This window comes from Sus scrofa, chromosome 7 (assembly GCF_000003025.6).
Source record: "Sus scrofa isolate TJ Tabasco breed Duroc chromosome 7, Sscrofa11.1, whole genome shotgun sequence".
Taxonomy (NCBI): domain Eukaryota; kingdom Metazoa; phylum Chordata; class Mammalia; order Artiodactyla; family Suidae; genus Sus; species Sus scrofa.
In genome coordinates this window covers 60,774,595-60,792,404 of record NC_010449.5, presented here as the reverse complement: position 1 = coordinate 60,792,404, position 17,810 = coordinate 60,774,595, and the positions used below count along the sequence as shown (strand labels likewise).

Genomic DNA, 17,810 nt, shown 5'->3' with positions numbered 1-17,810 from the left:
GTAGGTCACAGACGAGGCTTGGATCTGGCATTGCTATGGCGGTGGTGTAACAGCTCCAATTCTACCCCTAGCCTGGGATGAAAAATAAAAAGATATAAAATATAAAAAAAGATGAAAAATAAATAAACGATATAGGAAGACATTCGTGCCTTTCTTAAGTTCATTTGGATTTATAACTACTCTTTGATCTTTAATGACCTTTAAAATCGCTTTATTTTCAAGTCCTACTTATTGGTGATATACAAATTTACGTAAATAAACTTTCACACTCCTTTTAAATATAATCACTATGATTTTCAAATAATCTCACATTCCTATTGTACAAAGTGCTGTGTATCACATGTATAGAGTATGAATTAGTAAGTAGACAGCCAGTTGCTAATCAGAATCTAACCACTTATCCAGAGGTGCTTTGAGTTGCTGTGCTGGGAGTGGAATGATATTAGTTAAAAGATACAGTTTGAGAAAGTACTAGCTCAAATCCTGTTAAAATTTGTTATTAGGAAGTAGTTGGAAATGTATATTTCTTTTTCTAAGTGCGTCCAGAGGAAGAAGTAACTATATACGAGACTTCCTAGTAATATTCAGTTCACTTTACAGAACTAATTTTTGTATGTAGGTTGTTTGGAGATGGCTGGGGGTAGTGTTAAGTGAAAGTACAGTAGCTATGTAGAATGCTAATACTTTGAGCTTAACCTAGGAATTCAGAGGTGAGACTATGAATAGATAAGTAAAGATTGTTAAATAACCTTAATTACCTCTCAGAATTCTGAATTACCACAAATTTAGAAGAGTAGCATAAGGTAGTCTATGTAGAAATCTTCATTTGTGGTTTAGAGTAGCTCCATTATGCCAGGACAGTTTTTTTTTTGTCTTTTTCTAGGGCTGTAGCCACCGGCCTACGCCACAGCTACAGCAACTTGGGATCCGAGCCGAGTCTGCGATCTACACCACAGCTCACGGCAATGCCGGATCCTTAACCCACTGAGCGAGGCCAGGGATTAAACCCACAACCTCATGGTTCCTGGTCGGATTCGTTAACCACTGAGCCACAACGGGAACTCCCTGTGCCAGAGTAGTTTTGATTGGAGTTTCCTGGTTCTTGACCTTACGTTTTTGTTCTGAATTTTTTTATCTATAGGGTTTTTTCCCCCACTCAGGAATAGCCAGTTAGAAGACTAAGACTAAAAAATAATCTTGCTGAATGGAGCCTCGTGTAATGGTAAAAGTGTAAAACTAGAGTTAAGATTGTTCAAGGTGACTTGGCTATTATTCAGCTAGCTGCTGAAGAGTATAGTGTATTTAAAGTCATGAGTTTCTTTTTCTGATGTAAAATAGTTGTTTATAAGTTTAGGTAAATAGATCCTTTCCTTCACTTTCCCCCTTTGGTTTGCAGTTGAATCTTTACAGAATAAATTAAATGTCTACACAGTTTAGTATTCTTCCTTTCATTTACAGAAACATTTTCTTATCTTACTCTGATTAAACTCTTGACATTTTCTAGAGGTGAAACCTTTGACTCTTCAAATTTGAGATGACGTAGACGGAAATAATTTCCTTCTTAAAATTCCTGTACAAGGGCAAGTGAAGAAGAGCAAAGTCAAACTTGAAATGCTATTGATGGGTAGCTGGCTAGGTGCATTCATTAACAAGCTTTGGTACATTAGGATTAAATTTGTAGTTCAAATGCATACCTCAGCAGAAATTCCAGTTAAGTATCATGTATGTACAGAATTACAGGTAGTTGGTCAAAGCTCGTCAGTGTTAAATTTATAAAAAGTAATTTGCAAGGGTAGTGAGTAAAGTGTAAACTTCTCGCTGAAATAATCTTCCAGGAAGCATCTTCAGTGGGAAGGTATCTCAAAAACATTACTGTGAACATTTCCCCCTTCTTTCACACCTTCTTTCTGATGGTAGCTTAGAAGTAAATATTCAGAACTGGAAACTTTGAGAATTAGTGTTGTTTAGTTATAAATTCTTGGAGTTCCCGTTGTGGCTCAGTGGTTAACGAATCCAACTAGGAACCATGAGGTTGCGGGTTGGATGCCTAGCCTCACTCAGTGGGTTAAGGATCTGGTGTTGCCGTGAGCTGTGGTGTAGGTCACAGATGCAGCTCAGATCCCGTGTTGCTGTGGCTCTGGCGTAGGCCAGCAGCTTCAGCTCCGATTGAACCCCTAGCCTGGGAACCTCCATATGCTGCAGGAGCAGTCCTAGAAAAGAGAAAAAAACAAACAAATTATTTTAATGCCTATAGCTTTTAAGCCATCTGGGAATTCTATTATTGTCTTCCTCTACCCTCCTAATTACTTCTCTGTATTACTGGACTAGAAAAGCCAAAAACTTTCTCAGATTAATTTGTATTTAAGCTTTTAGATGTGAAATAGTTGCTAGCAATTAGATACATATGTGTGTGTGAAGGTTTGAAAGGAATTCATTTTTCTTTCCTCTTCTGCCCCCACCTCCTTTTTTTCTATATCTTGAAGATTTTTCTGCAGTTATCCATTGCCTTGCTGTGTTATCAAAGACTCATTTGTGGCAAAGGCAGCACCTGGACTGTTTTGTTGTGTACACCACCTTTCTTCATGGTTGTGTAGGGACAGTCGTGGCAGTGGCAGTGATGACTTTTCTCATTGCTTGGATCACTTTGTGACACTTTGGATTACAGTTATCTGTTGTTCTTGAATTTAGTGGTTTCATTGGTGGCTCAAGGGGGGGAGATGGGAGTTCCTTGTGATTCAGTTGTGTGGTGTTCTGGTGTCATTCTTTTTTTTTTTTAATATTTTTGTTTTTTCTATTATAGTTGATTTACAGTGTTCTGTCAGTTCCTGCCATACAGCAGAGTGACCCAGTTGTACATGGATGTATACATTGTTTTTCTCACATTATCCTCCATCGTGTTCCATCACAAGTGACTAGATATAGCTCCCTGTGTTACACAGCAGGATCTCACTGCTTATCCACTCCAAACGCAGTAGTTCTCATCTACTTAACCCCAAACCCCGCGTCCATCCCATTCTGTCCCCCTCCCCCTTGGCAACCACAAGTCTCTTCTCCAAGTTCTGGTGTCATTCTTGTAGACACATAAAGCCTTACAATCCTATTCCTCCAATCCTTCCAACTGTTAAGCACCTAGTTGCTTTTATTAACCTATTCTTTGCTCAAAATATCTAGTGGTTTCTGTTCCTGGCACTTAATCCTGATTGATCAAAATCAAGAGCATCTTTTGGTGACAAGGTACTCCTCTTTTTTTTGGAGGGGGGGGCCATGCTGGCTGCATATACAAGTTCCCAGGTGGCCATGGGTTGAGCCTGAGCCACAGCAGTGACAATGTGGATTCCTTAACAGCTAGGCCACCAGAGAACTCTTCCATTTTGTATACAGTACTGTGCAAACTTTGGATACCTGAAGAATTTATTGTATGTCACTAAGTTATATTGTAGCCTTTTAGTGACTCTTAGTATTCAAAGCTCTCAGCATTCTTATATACCTTTAAATGGAAGGCAAATCACACCTGAATTATACATGATAATTTCATTCCAAGTATTTAATTAAATCTGAGAGTTTAGTGATGAAACTTTTTACAGTTAGTGTGATGAGCCAAGAACATTGTTTCCTATAGCTTGTATGTATCACTGCTTCTTGTACTTATTAGCATGTACACATCACCTAAGGAACTTAAGGGTTTGGTTGAAATGAACATTGAGTAGATGTGGATTGAGACTGAGGATTCTGCATTCCTTTTTTCCTTTTATTCCTTTTTACGGTCTCACCTGCCATTTGTTGAAGTTTCCAGGCTAGGGATTAAATCAGAGCTGCAGCTGCTGGCCTTCGCCACAGCTAGAGCTAAACGGATCCAAGCTGTGTCTGTAACCTATACATACCACAGTTCATGGCAGTGCCAGATCATCAATCCCCTGAATGAGGCCAGGGATTGAACCCACATCCTCATGGATACTAGTTGGGTTCGTAACCCAATTTAGTATCATAAAGAGTTTTCTCCTAGAAGTGTTATACTTAATATGTTTTACATTTAGGTCTGATCAATTATGAATTTTGTATGAAGTCTGAGATATAGGTCAAAGTTGATTTAAAATATAAATTATTGGCATTCTCTTGTGACACAGTGGGTTAAGGATCTGGCATTGTCACTGCATTGGCTTGGGTCACTGCTGTGGTACAGATTTGGTCACTGGTCCTGGATCTTTGGCCAAAGGTGTGGCCAAAAATATATCTGCACATATATGGCGATTGGTAGTAGGTAGGTAGATATGTAGATGGATGGAGATAGGTGGTAGGTAGGTAGGTAGGTAGATAGATGGATGGATGTCTTAATCTAGCACTGTTTGTTGAAAAGATTCTTCATTTAATTCTTATAGCACTGTTGTAAAAAATCACTGCCGTATTTATGGATCTACTTCTGGCTTCTATTCCTTTGATCTACACAGATCTATTGATCTTTTGATCTACACAGATCTATTCTTTTGCTAGTACTGTAGCTTTGTAGTATATTTTGAAGTCACATGGTGGTCTTTTCAAAATTACTTTGGCTATTCTGGTTTTCTTGCTAAATCCATATAGGTTTTACAGTCATCTTGCTGATCCCAAAATCCTATTAGGATTTTGATTGATCTTAAGTTGAATTTGCAGATCAATTTGGCAAGAATTAATATTTTAACTATATTGAGTTTCTCATGAAGATATATATATTTCCAGTTATTTAGGTTTTTAAAAATTTCCTTCATTAGTATTTTGCAGTTTACATCATATATGTACTTCACATATTCTGTTAAATTTATACCTGAATGTAATACTTTGGTGCTACTATAAATGGCACTTAAAATTTTTTTGATTTCCAGTTACTCATTGCCACTATATAAAAACGTGTATTAAAAAAAAATTGGTCCTGTCTTCTAAAACCTTGCTAAACCATTTATTTTAGAAACTTGTTTGTAGATCCATGGAATTTTCTACATAGATCATGTCATTACCTATCTATCTACCTATCTATCTGTCTGTCTGTCTGTCTATCTGTCTATCTGCTGCCCCTGTGGCATTTGGAAGTTCACAGGCCAGGAATCCAGCCAGTGCCACAGCAGTGACCTGAGTTGCTTCAGTGAATGTGTAACCCACCACACCATAAAAGAACTCTGATCATATCACTTTCTACAAGAGATATTTTTATTTTTTTCTTTCTAATCTCTATGCCTTGTTTCTTTTTCTTACCTTAATGGATTTGTAAGGCTTCTTCCAATACAGTGTTGAATAGGAGTGGTAAAAAATGGACATCCTTGCCTTGTTTCATATCTTGGAGGAAAGCATACAGTCTTTAGTCATTAAGTATGGTGTTAGCTGTAATTTTTCTAATAGGTTGCCAATTTGAGGAAATTCTTTTATATTCCTAAATTGGTAAGAGTTTTCATGAGTACTGCATATTGGATTTTGTCAATTGCTTTTTCTATATCCTACTGTTACTACATTCCTGTGGTTTTTCTTTTAGGCTGTTAATATGGTTAATTAATAATCCTGATTTTTAAATATTTCAATAGCCCTGAAATACTGGGATAAACTTCACTTTGTTGTAGTGTAATTATCCTTTAAAATTTGTTTTATTATAGTTGATGTACAATCTTCTATCTTTTTTTATATATAGCTAGATTTGGTTTCCTAATATTTTGTTAGTTTTTGCGCATGTGTTTTGTTTGTTTTGGCTGTGACCACAGCATTCAGAAGTTCCCAGGCCAAGGATCAAACCTGAGCCACAGCAGTGACAATGCCAAGTCCTTAATTTCTAGGCCACTAGGGAACTCCTCTTGGGGATTTTCACATCTTTGATTATGTAGTGGTTTCTTAAAAAGTTTTTGTCTGATATTGATAGCAGGGTGATGCTGGTCTTATAATAGGAATTGGAGGAATTGGGAAGTGTTCCCTCTTCTGTTTTCTGTAAGAGATTATGTAGAATTGGTATTTTTGGGTTCTTTGATGATTGATAAAATTTACCAGTGAAACCATTTGAGTCTTATGTTTTCTTTGTACAAAGATTTTCCTTGCTTTCCTTTTTTCTTTCTTTTTCTTTGTTTCTTTCTTTGTTTCTCTCTCTCTCTCTCTCTCTCTCCTTCCTTCTCTTCTCTTTTCTTTATTCCTTCCTTCCTTCTTTATAGGGCCGCACTCATGGCATATGGAAGTTCCAGGCTAGGGGTTGAATTGGAGCTGTAGCTGCTGGCCTACGCCACGGCCATGGCAACACCAGATCTGAGCTGGCCTACACCACAGCCACAGCAACACTAGATCTGAGCCACATCTGCAACCTACACCACAGCTAATGGCAGTGCTGGATCCTTAACCCACTGGTCAAGGCCAGGGATTGAACCCGCATCCGCATGGATACTAGTGGGGTTTGTTACTGCTGAGCCCACCATGGGAGTGCCCTGTGCAAAGATTTTCATTGCTCGTTTGGTTTGTTTTATAGATGTAGAAATGTTTGTGTTAGGTATTTCTTCAGTGAGTTTTAGTAGTTAGTGGCTTTTAAGGAAATTGGTCTGTTTCATTTATGTTGTGATTTGGGCCTTTTATCTTGGGTAGTCTTTCTAGCGTTTTGTTGATCTTTAGTACTAGTTTTTGGTTTTTCTTTTGTTTTTCTCTTATTTTGTTGACTTCTCTTTATTACTTTTTCTGCCTGCTTTTGATGCAGTTTGCTTTTTCCAAAAAAAAAAAGCATTTTTAATCTTCACTACTTATATAAACATTAAATACAATAAATTTCCCCCAAATGATGTTAGCTACATTTCACAAATTTTTGTGTGTTATATTTTCATTTTCTTCAGTTTCTTCAAAACTGCCTCTTTGACTTGGGTTATTTAATACAAGATGGCTTATTTTCCAAGTAGTCTGTCAACTTGTTCAGTGCATTAGTGAGAGAGGTGTCTTGAAATTTCCAAGTGTAATTGTGGATTTTCTTTTACTTCTGTCAGTTTTTCCTTTTTGTATTATGAGGTTTCGTTGGGTGCATATTTTCTTGGTAACTTGACCTTTCCACTGTGATGTTTTTCTTTAGCACTGGTAAATTTTCTTTTGAAGTTTACTTTGATACAAATATAGCTGCTGTTGCTTTCATTTGATTAGTGTTTTGCATGACCACATCTTTTTTCATCCTTTTAGTCTCTATATATCATTAATTGGAAAATGTATTCTTATAAACAATATATAGTTTTGCCTTTTATAGAAACTAAACTGTCTTTTCATTTAGTAGCATAAAGATTTATTTATTTATTTATTTATTAAAAAAAATTTTTTTTGTCTTTTTGCCATTTCTTGGGCCGCTCCCATGGCATATGGAGGTTCCCAGGCTAGGGGTCGAATCAGAGCTGTAGCCACCGGCCTACGCCAGAGCCACAGCAACGCGGGATCTGAGCAGCGTCTGCAACCTACACCACAGTTCACGGCAACGCCGGATCCTTAACCCACTGAGCAAGGGCAGGGAGCGAACCCACAACCTCATGGTTCCTAGTTGGATTCATTAACCACTGAGCCATGATGGGAACTCCAAGATTTATTTTTTTTAAGTTAAGGTATAATTGACAACATCAGTTTCAGGTGTAAACATGATAACTTGGTATTGTATATCTATGTCTTTTAAATGAGTTTTTCACTTTTTACATCTAATGTGATTACTGATGTGGTTGAATTTAGTAGGTCTTTTAAATAATTTTTTTCTTTAATCCTCCTTTTCTGCCTCTTTTTTGAATTGAAATTTTTAAAATATTCCACTTTGGAGTTCGCTGGTGGCTCAATGGGTTAAGGATCAGGCATTGTCACTGTTGTCCTATGATGTGGGTTTGATCCCTGACCTGGGAACTTCCACATGCCACAGGTCCATACCCCCCCCCCCCCAAAAAGGGAAAAGGGAAAATTCCACTTCATCTATTCATGTATCTATTGGTGTTTTAGGGACTAAAATATAAATATTTTAACTCTTCACATTGTACTTGGAGTTATTTTTGTTGTTACTGTTATTGTCATTTTAGGGCCACACTTGCAGCATATGGAAATTCCCAGGTCAGAGGTCAAATCTGAGCTGCAGCAGCTCGCCTACCTGACAGCCACAGCAACACCAGATCCAAGCTGCATCTGCAGCCTAACCTACACTGCTGCTCATGTCAATGCCAGATCCTTGAACCCACTGAGCAAGGCCAGGGATCGAACCTCATCCTCATGGATATTAGGTTCTTAACCTGCTGAGCCATAATAGGAACTCCTGGAGTTAATATTTTGCCACTCCAAGTAAAGCGTAGAAGCCTTATATCTATGTAGATGACCTTTCTCTCAGTCCCTTTATATTGTAGTCATCGTGTGTAGTACATCTATATACATGTAAGTCTTCCTCTCACCATGATGTGTTAACATTTTTGGTTTCAACAGTTTTAAATATTTTCAGGAACTAAAGAGGAGAAAAATAGACTGATACTTATTTACCATTTCTGTTACTCCTACTTCTTTCCTGAAGTTCCAGGTTTCCCTGTGGTACCATTTCCTTTCTACCCAAAGAACATCTTTTAGTATTTCCTTTAGAGCAGGTCTGCTGCCGATGCATTTTCTTGGTTTCTTTTGTTTGAGAATATCCATATCTTCATTCCTTAGCTATGCTTTCACTGAATTTAGAATTCTAGGGTGATGGTTTTTGATATTATCCCACAGGGTCGTGAGAGACTTCTTTAATATATGTAGATATAGTTGTTAAGATTGGAGAATTTATTGACATTTCTTTTTGTGTGTGTGTGTGTGTGTGTTTTTGCTATTTCTTGGGCCACTCCTGCGGCATATGGAGATTCCCAGGCTAGGGGTCTAATCGGAGCTGTAGCCACCAGCCTACACCAGAACCACAGCAACTCAGGATCCGAGCCGCGTCTGCAACCTGCACCACAGCTCACGGCAACGCTGGATCGTTAACCCACTGAGCAAGGGCAGGGACTGAACCCGCAACCTCATGGTTCCTAGTCGTATTCATTAACCGCTGCGCCACGACGGGAACTCCTGTTGACATTTCTTTAAGTTACTGACTCTTCTGTTACCTCCTTTCTGCCCATCCAGTGATCTTCAGGTTTTTTGTTCTAAAATTTTCCTGGTTCTTTTTTTTTATAATTTGAGACTCTTTCCTAAGGATTTCTTTCATTCATTTTTAAGGTGTTCACCCTTAAATGTGTCATGTTTTTAAAAGCTGCCTTAAAAGTCTTTGGTAATTCTGATATTTAGGTCATCTTGGTGTCAGAAGAAAACAATTATCAGATTTTTGTTGTTGTTCTTTGGTAAGTTTGGATTCTGTCCTAGATGTTTGGAATGTTATATGAGATTCTACATCTTTTTAAAATCCTTTAGAGAATGGTGAGAATATTTTACTTGTTTTAGTAAACAAGTCAACCCAGTTAGGTTTTTTTTCCTTATTTTATGTATGAATTGGTTCCATTATCTATTCAGTTTTCAAAGTTTTTGCTATGTTGAGTTTGCCCTTCCCATTCCCACTTAGGTTGATGTAGAATTTGTGTAATTGTTTATATCGTAGTTCTGTTCTGGAGGCCTCTCTTCCTATTCTTTGGCTGTGTTCCACACATGCATGGGTTGCATGTGAGTCCATGACTTGGTTCACATATAAAATTAGGAAATCTACTTCTTCATCTCTCTCCTTTCAGTGTTTCTGGCTCCACTCTCTTATCTCTCAGGGGCCCTGCATTCCCCTAGGCAGAAGTATAGAGTTCTTTCAGTTTTAGTTTCCTTCACCTTGAGGTGAAGTGTCAAGAGAAAAAAAGAAAAGAAAGTAATAGGCGTTCTCCCGCACTCTTCTTTTGACCACAGGGTCTCTCCTTCCATTTCTTCTACTCAGAGCAGTGGGTTTATGCTTGTGGTCTGCAGGAGTGTAGTTTCATGGCTGGAGCTGGCCTCAGGGCAGGGCTGGGAGGAATAAGGGACAGAGAAGAAAATATTCTCCCTACTTTTTCCAGCAGCCTTTTGCCTTAGTCCTCTGGCCAAAAAGATGCACTTGTCTCAGTTTTTGGTAATCATGCCTGCTATACAGTATGCCTGTTTGGCCCACTCTTGCACCAAATCCAAGAAATAAAGGGGAAAAAAAAATCGGGATACATACCATCATCTTATTTGTTCTTCACTTCCCTCATCAGTCTACCTGCTGTTATTTAATTTTCAGTACTCTGATAGTTGTATATTGTGTTTTGTCGAAAGTTTTTATTTAGTTGTAAAGTCAGAGAGAGATGCTATAATGAGCTTATTACTCCGTTTTGGACAGGATGAGAATTCAGATTGTTCTGTTTTTAAATAAATAAATACTATTGATGTATAACCTTTGTATGACTAAAGGGTACTCATTTATACGTGTTTAGTGTGAGTTTTGATAAATGTTTTCTCTCATATAACCAACCATCACATTCAAGAAGTAGAACATTTTCAGTCACTTAGAAAAAGCTCCCTTGTGCCTCTTTCTTTCTACCATTCCCTCCTCATCCTGCTCTGAATTACTTTTTGGTGGAGAATATAGAGGATATTTAGACATATGATTAATAGTTAAATGAGATCTTTAATATTCTTTTAGATTCTCCTACATGGAATAATCGAAGGAATATTAGATCCAGGTTGTCCTAAACTAGAATTCACAACTATTCTACTTAATAAGGAGCAGGATATTAGGTAGTTTTTGTAAGCTTCTGGAACCTAGTCATAGTTTTCTCGTATTTAAAATCAAAGATGACTGTGTTTACAGAGTACTTTGAAGATTTAATGAGTTGTGTAAAATACCTTCTACAGGGCCTGGAATACAGTAGATACACAGTAAATTTTATTGCCCCATCACCTTTCCTTATATGCAATGCACATAAACGACTTGAGCCAGCTGCACTGAGATAGTGACCTAAATATGTTTATTTAGTTACTGTTGTGAAATGTCTTCTGCCCTATAGCATAGAACCCTGGCAGAATATAGGTATTTTGACATTATCATGTGGTTTAGACAATTTTTTTTCTGTAATACTCTCTTGGGAAACATTTTTGAGCATGGGCCTCCAATACAGTATGTATATTTTATTTATTATTTATTTATTTATTTATTTATTTATTGTCATTTCTAAGGCCACTCCCAAGGCACATGGGGTTCCCAGGCTAGGGGTCGAATCGGAGCTGTAGCCGCCGGCCTACGCCAGAGCCACAGCAACTTGGGATCCGAGCCGTGTCTGCAACCTACACCACAGCTCACGGCAATGCCAGATCCTTAACCCACTGAGCAAGGCCAGGGATCGAACCCACAACCTCATGGTTCCTAGTCAGATTTGTTAACCACTGAGCCACAACGGGAACGCCCAGTAGGTATATTTTAAACAAACATATTACATCTATGCAGAAAATTTTCAACAGATAGCTAAAAATCAGAAAGGAAGTTGTAATGTTTTCTTTTTCTTGGGGGACCACTAATCTAATGTTCTGAATTCCTTTGGTGATGAGCACATGTGAGGGCGGAACCTAGAACTTTTTTTTTTTTTTTTTTTTTTTTTTAAACAGAACATTCCATAGTAATTTTTTTTTTAGGGCAGCACCTGAGGCATATGGAGATTCCCAGGCTAGGGGTCTAATTCGAGCTACAGCTGCCAGCCTACACCACAGCCACAGCCACGCCAGATCTGAGCCTTGTCTGTGACCTAGACCATAGCTCATGGCAATGCTGGATCCTTAACCCCCTGAATGAGGCCAGGGATTGAATCAGCCAACCTGATGGTTCCTGATGGTTCGGATTCGTTTCTGCTGCGCCACGACGGAAACACCTCCATAATATATATATATATATATATATATATTTTTTTTTTTTTTTTTTTTTTTTTTTGTCTTTGCCATTTCTTGGGCCACTCCCGCGGCATATGGAGGTTCCCAGGCTAGGGGTCTGATCGGAGCTATAGCCACCGGCCTATGCCAGAGCCACAGCAACGCGGGATCCGAGCCGCGTCTGCAACCTACACCACAGCTCACGGCAACGCCGGATCATTAACCCACTGAGCAAGGGCAGGGACCGAACCCGCAACCTCATGGTTCCTAGTTGGATTCATTAACCACTGCGCCATGACGGGAACTCCTTTTTTTTCTTTCTTTCTTTTTTTTTTTTTCTTTTTCTTCGTAATAATTTTTGAAGAAGCAGTAACAGGTTTGGGAACCTCTGGATAAGAGACCAGTTTTTGATCTGGGAACTCAAGACCCAGAAAAGGCACTTAGCAACAGTAAGTCAAAGAGGGCATTTCACCTCCTGTCCCCTTTATCTCTTTGCAAGTTGAGACTCTTAGCAATTCCTGAAACATTTTTTCCCCAAGTGCACTGTCTAGTGGCAGAGAATATATAGTGCATAGAGTGCTGCAAAGCTATAGATGCGGAATCCCAGTGGATACTAGTTGACCTAATTTTCCCACTTGATAGGATTATTTCCCTTATTGTACATATGACTAAATGAATTAACTATTTCAATTGCATGGCAGATCCTGTTGTGAAAACCTATTGTATCATATTTCTGAGAAAGAGCTGGACACATGACAGTGTTTATATATTCTATACAGATATTATGACTTTGGATCAGCTAGATTCATTTCTTTTCATTATTAATTCTTGTAGATGGGTTGTATTTTTTTGGAGTGCTGTGAATCCTTTAGGAGGATTCTTATGAGTTTCGGTCCAAGAAATAAGGAATAACTAGATGGATTAGCAAAATGTGCCTAGAGTGGAGGGTTGGGAGTTACCATGTCTGCATTTTTGACTTTTTTTAGGTATGTGAATGCATGTGAATTTTTCTGTGACAAATAGTATTATTGAGGATAATTGAAGATTTCTTTCATAACAATATACAGAATTACCGTTTTTTTTGGTTTGTTTGTTTGTTTTTTTAGTGCCACTTCCTTGGCATATGGAAGTTCCCAGGCTAGGGGTCTGAGCTGAGTCTGTGACCTACACCATAGCTCATGGTGACACCTACCTGATCTCTGACCCATTGATCAAGGCCAGGGATTGAACCCGCATCCTCATGGATACTAGTCAGATTCACTTCTGCTGTACCACAACAGGAACTCCAGGCTTACTTTTTTAATACTATGATCTAACTATGGTGAAATAGACCTTTTTTGAAATGTTACTTGATGTAGTGAAATTATACATGAAGTAATACAAATAAGCAGACTCAGGTTTGAGTTTCACTTTTGATATTGTCACTAGCTCTAGTTATCTTTGAAAGAATCAGGTTTTGACTCCTCTCTTAGGTGCCGTTGTATTTCGAGTTAAAATTCTGCTAATTTCATTGAAAATGGATATATTTGTGACATCGTTGAATGATAGGGCAGTAAACTTTGGGTTTATTTCATGGTGCTACCCTTTCCTGAGATAGCAGTTTAAAATTATAAATTATTTATCAGTACAGATATTTTGTCGTTTTTCATAAATATCTCTGAAGGACCTTCTCACTCAAAAATGGTTTGGACCCATTTGAACTATTCAGTACATAAGGTGTTAGAAGTTTTATTGATTTACAGTGTATTGATATGGCAGTTGGTTTTAAAATCTTTATTGCAAACAGTTCACTTTAATTAATGCTTTATTTAATATAGTAGTTTTTCATTTAATTTCTTCTTTGCTTATTTTGAATTCTTCTTTAGACTCCCATGGAAACTTGACATTAGTTTGACAAACTATTTTTAAATAATCTTGATTATATAATTAAAAGTTTGGGAATTCCCATAGTGGCTCAACGGAAATGAATCCGACTAGTAACCATGAGGTTGCGGGTTTGATCCCTGGCCTTCCTCAGTGGGTTGAGGATCTGGCGTTGCCATGAGCTGTGGTGTAGGTTGCAGATGCAGCTCAGATCTGGCGTTGCTGCGGCTGTGGAATAGTAGGCCGGTGGCTACAGCTCTGTTTTACCCCTAACCTGGGAACCTCCATATGCCGGAGTGCGGCCCTAAAAAGACAAAAGAACAAAGTTTGTGTTTTCTTAATGGAATAAAGAAATATCTTAGGAATTTTGGGTGGGGTGTTATAGAAATTTAAGTTCAGCCTAAATCACTAAATGTCATTGAAGTACTATTACCTTAAAATGACTTTTTTTCCCCCTTCTTTAGAATCCAGCAACTATCACAAGAATACTCCTTAGCCACTTCAATTGGGATAAAGAGAAGCTAATGGAAAGGTAAGGAATTATATTGTGAGCTTTGCACTTAGAGGTGACACGAAACTTTTGCCTTTGAACTGAATTTATGAGACATAGTAAGGAATTGATTTATGTACCAAGATATGACAAACCATCATACAACTAGTATTTGCTTTAATATCTCATATTCTCTGTCTCTGAATTTTGCAATAAACTTAGTGTTAAGGAAATTCAGACTTAATGTCTCTTATTTTATCTTAGAGGTGAAGTGTGGGGTCTCTCCTTCATTATATTCTACAGTGTATCCTCTTGCATACTCAGAACTAAAAATAGATTTAAAAAAATCACTTGATATATTCTTAGAACACATGAATAAAATCTCTCCTTAATTATTCAGAACTTTCTTGCTCATAAACCTTTAAATTTATCTTAGGCATAATAATGTCATTTATTCAATAAGAACAAAATAAAGAAGTTGCTCAGGATATCCTGGCCACCAGAACAGCTCAGTTTGAACTGGTTCTGTGGTTTCAGGGCAAGATTAAAGTCCATTGGGTACTTTCTCTCTGGAAATGTTTCTGGTCCTAAAAGGGAAGAAGTTACGGGGACTGGAGAATACAATAATAGTGCCATTCTTAATCTTTTTCTTTTCCTTAGAAGAAATGTGGAGTACTTTGTGGTAGGATGACAGCTTTTATTTATTCTGTCAGCTTTGTTCTGTCAGTCTAAAATTAGTAATTCTTAATTATTGAGCCCTGTGTGCCAGGCATTATTTCATTTTATCCTAGTGATAGCTTTATGGAGCTACAAATTACTATCCCCATTAACTGATAAGGAAACTAAGACTTAGAGCTTGATGCATTTATCTCAGTTTTTTGTCACAAGGAATTAGCACTCAAACTCAGGTTTGTTGGACTCCAAAGCTTATGTTCTTAAACGCATACTATACAGCTTTCCTGTGGTTCACTGAAGAATAAAATGCTCCTTGATTAGTATGATCTTTTTCTTTTTCCCATGGATCTGACCATCTTTTTTTTTTTTCCTTTTTCTTTTTAGGGCCCCACCTGTGGCATGTTGAAGTTCCCAGGCTAGGAGTCACATCAGACAGACCTAGCGCTGTCGGCCTACATCACGGCCACACCGAATCTGAGCCACATCTGTAACCTGCACTACAGTTCATGGCAGTGTGGGATCCTTAACCCATTGAGTGAGGCCAGGGGTTGAACCCTCATCCTCATTGATGCTAATTAGGTTCGTTACTGCTGAGCCACAACAGGAACTCCCACTAACTAGTATGTTTAGATTTAACTACTGACTTACCTTAATTTATACAGCAGTATTATACTATTTATATCCATGCCCTGCACAAGACAAAGCCTGTAGCATACTTTTCTTCTCTATCCTTCTCTCTCCCCCTCTCTGTTGGATAAGTTGGTAATATTTGAATTTTCCATTTTATGTTAAGCATTTTTATCATCAATATATTTAACTTTTTTTCCCTGCTCGTTTGTTTCTTGCATCCCACTGTTTTATCTAGATTTACTTTTTTTCCCTCTAGAATAATACATCCTTCAGTCATTTAAGTTAATTACATGTGATTCGTTTTTGAGTGCTCGAAAAAGAAATCCATAGTATTCTGAAATTCAGGGGTAGGTTTTGAAAACATAGACAGTTGGGCACTTTAAGTCTGAGGACTCACATTAGTTTTGGGAAATTCTTAGCTGTTACTTCGTTAATATTACTTTTTTTCCATTCTCTTAATGCTTTCTACAATTCCTCTTGATTACATTTTGAAACTTCTGCATCTCTCTTTCACTTTTTTTCAAAATGCTTCTTTTATATTTGTCTTCCTACCGTGGTCTGTGAAAGTTCCTCACGTTTACTTAATTCACTAACTTGCTTTTCTTTCTGCATCCATTCTGCTGTATAGCCATCTTGAATTATTTATTTCAACAGTATACAGCTTACTCATTTTAATTATTGTTTTGTGAGTGCTGTCTCTTTTGACATATTAACTATGCTTAACACTAGTTTTCTTTTAGACTATTTACCAATAGGTAAACATAGTGAGGATATAAAATATGTATTGGTATTTGGTGTACTCTTCAGAGTATATTATTTTCAAATTGGTCACATTCTGAGCTATAATACATTCCAAGAAAAATTGGTATTCTAGTTTCACTTTACTAAATAACTCTTAGAATCAAAAAACAAAATTATTAAAATAATTAGAACCAAATAATGAGATGACAAATGTGGGATTCTGCTGAAGAGGTATAGGGAAATTTATAATTTTAGTATCTATAAGAAAAAGATAAATAGGTAGAAAATTAAGCCTTTGAAACAGGAGGTTAGAAAAATAAAAAGTTAACCCAAAGAGAATAGAATAGGTATTCCTAAAAAAGCAACATTAATGAACTAGAGAACAAAAATAAATAAAACAAAAGATTTTTTTTTTTTTTTTTTTTAAATGGCTGCACATGGCATACGGAAATAACTGGGCCAGGGATTGAATCTGAGCTGTGGCTGTGGAAACATCAGATCCTTTGACCCAGTGCACAGGACTGGGGATCAAACCTGTGCTTCTCAGTTCTGAGCGAACTGAGCTGCTGCAGTGGGATTCTTAACCCACTGCACAACAGCGGGAATGCCAAAAGATAAATCTTTGAAATGGATTTTTAAATGGGGGAATATCAAGAGAATGAGGATACAAGCCATAGATGGAGGAAATGTTTGCAAAAGATACCGTTTTCCAGAATACACAAAGAATTCTTGGAATTCAACAGTAAGTAAACATTTAAAATCAGCACAAATCTTAATAGACACTTCATCAAAGAAGATATACAGATGTCAGATAAGTATATGAAGAGATACTTACATATCATTAGGGCATTGCTAATAAAAATGACATTGCCAGTTAAAATCACTGCAACGGACCTGTTAGAATGGCCAAAATCCAAAACACTGACACAACCAAATACTGATGAGCATTTGAAGCAATAGGAGCTCTTCATTCATTGCTGGTGGGAATACAAAACGGTCCAGCCACATTGGGTCTGGTTTGACAGTTTCTTACAAAATGAAACATACTCTTACTGTATAATCTAGCAGTCTTGGTTCTTGGTATTTACCCTAATTAGTTGGAAACTTAGGCCCACACAAAACCTGCCCATGATATTCAAAGCATCTTTATTCATAATTGCTAAAGCTTGGAAACAATCAAAATGTCCTTCAGTAGGTGAATGGATGAATGAACTCTGGCACACTAGACAGAAGAATATAATTCATTGCTAAAAAGAAATGAGCTATCAAACCCTGCAAAGACATGGAAGAATCCTAAAGCATATTCCACTGAGTGGCAGAAACAAATCTGAAAAGGTTACACACCATGTGGTTCGAAGGATATGACATTCTGGAAAAGGCAAAACTTTGGAGATAATGAAAAAATCAGTGGTTGCCAGGGGTTAGAGAGAAGGAAGGATGAAGATACGGATCAAAAAGGATTTTTAGGGCAGTGAAAGTTCTGTATGAAACTGTCATGATGCATATGTCTAAACCCATAGAATGCACAATACCAAAAGTGATCCCTAATGTAAGCTAGGTGATAATGATGTCAGTGTAGGTTCATTGATTGTATCAAATA

The 17,810-nt window shown here is 37.5% G+C and overlaps 1 protein-coding gene across 3 annotated transcripts in view; it reads left to right on the top strand.

The window, feature by feature from the left end:
• ARIH1 (ariadne RBR E3 ubiquitin protein ligase 1) overlaps window positions 1-17,810 on the top strand; it is a 116,635-nt gene that overhangs the window by 31,713 nt on the left and 67,112 nt on the right. For 2 of the 3 annotated variants that reach the window (XM_021099101.1, XM_021099103.1), the window contains one exon: window positions 14,139-14,206. The exons of the other annotated variant lie outside the window; for it this stretch is intronic. In XM_021099101.1, the coding sequence (XP_020954760.1) occupies window positions 14,139-14,206 (68 nt within the window). The remainder of the gene's footprint in view (window positions 1-14,138; window positions 14,207-17,810) is intronic. 3 annotated transcript variants of the gene reach the window in all.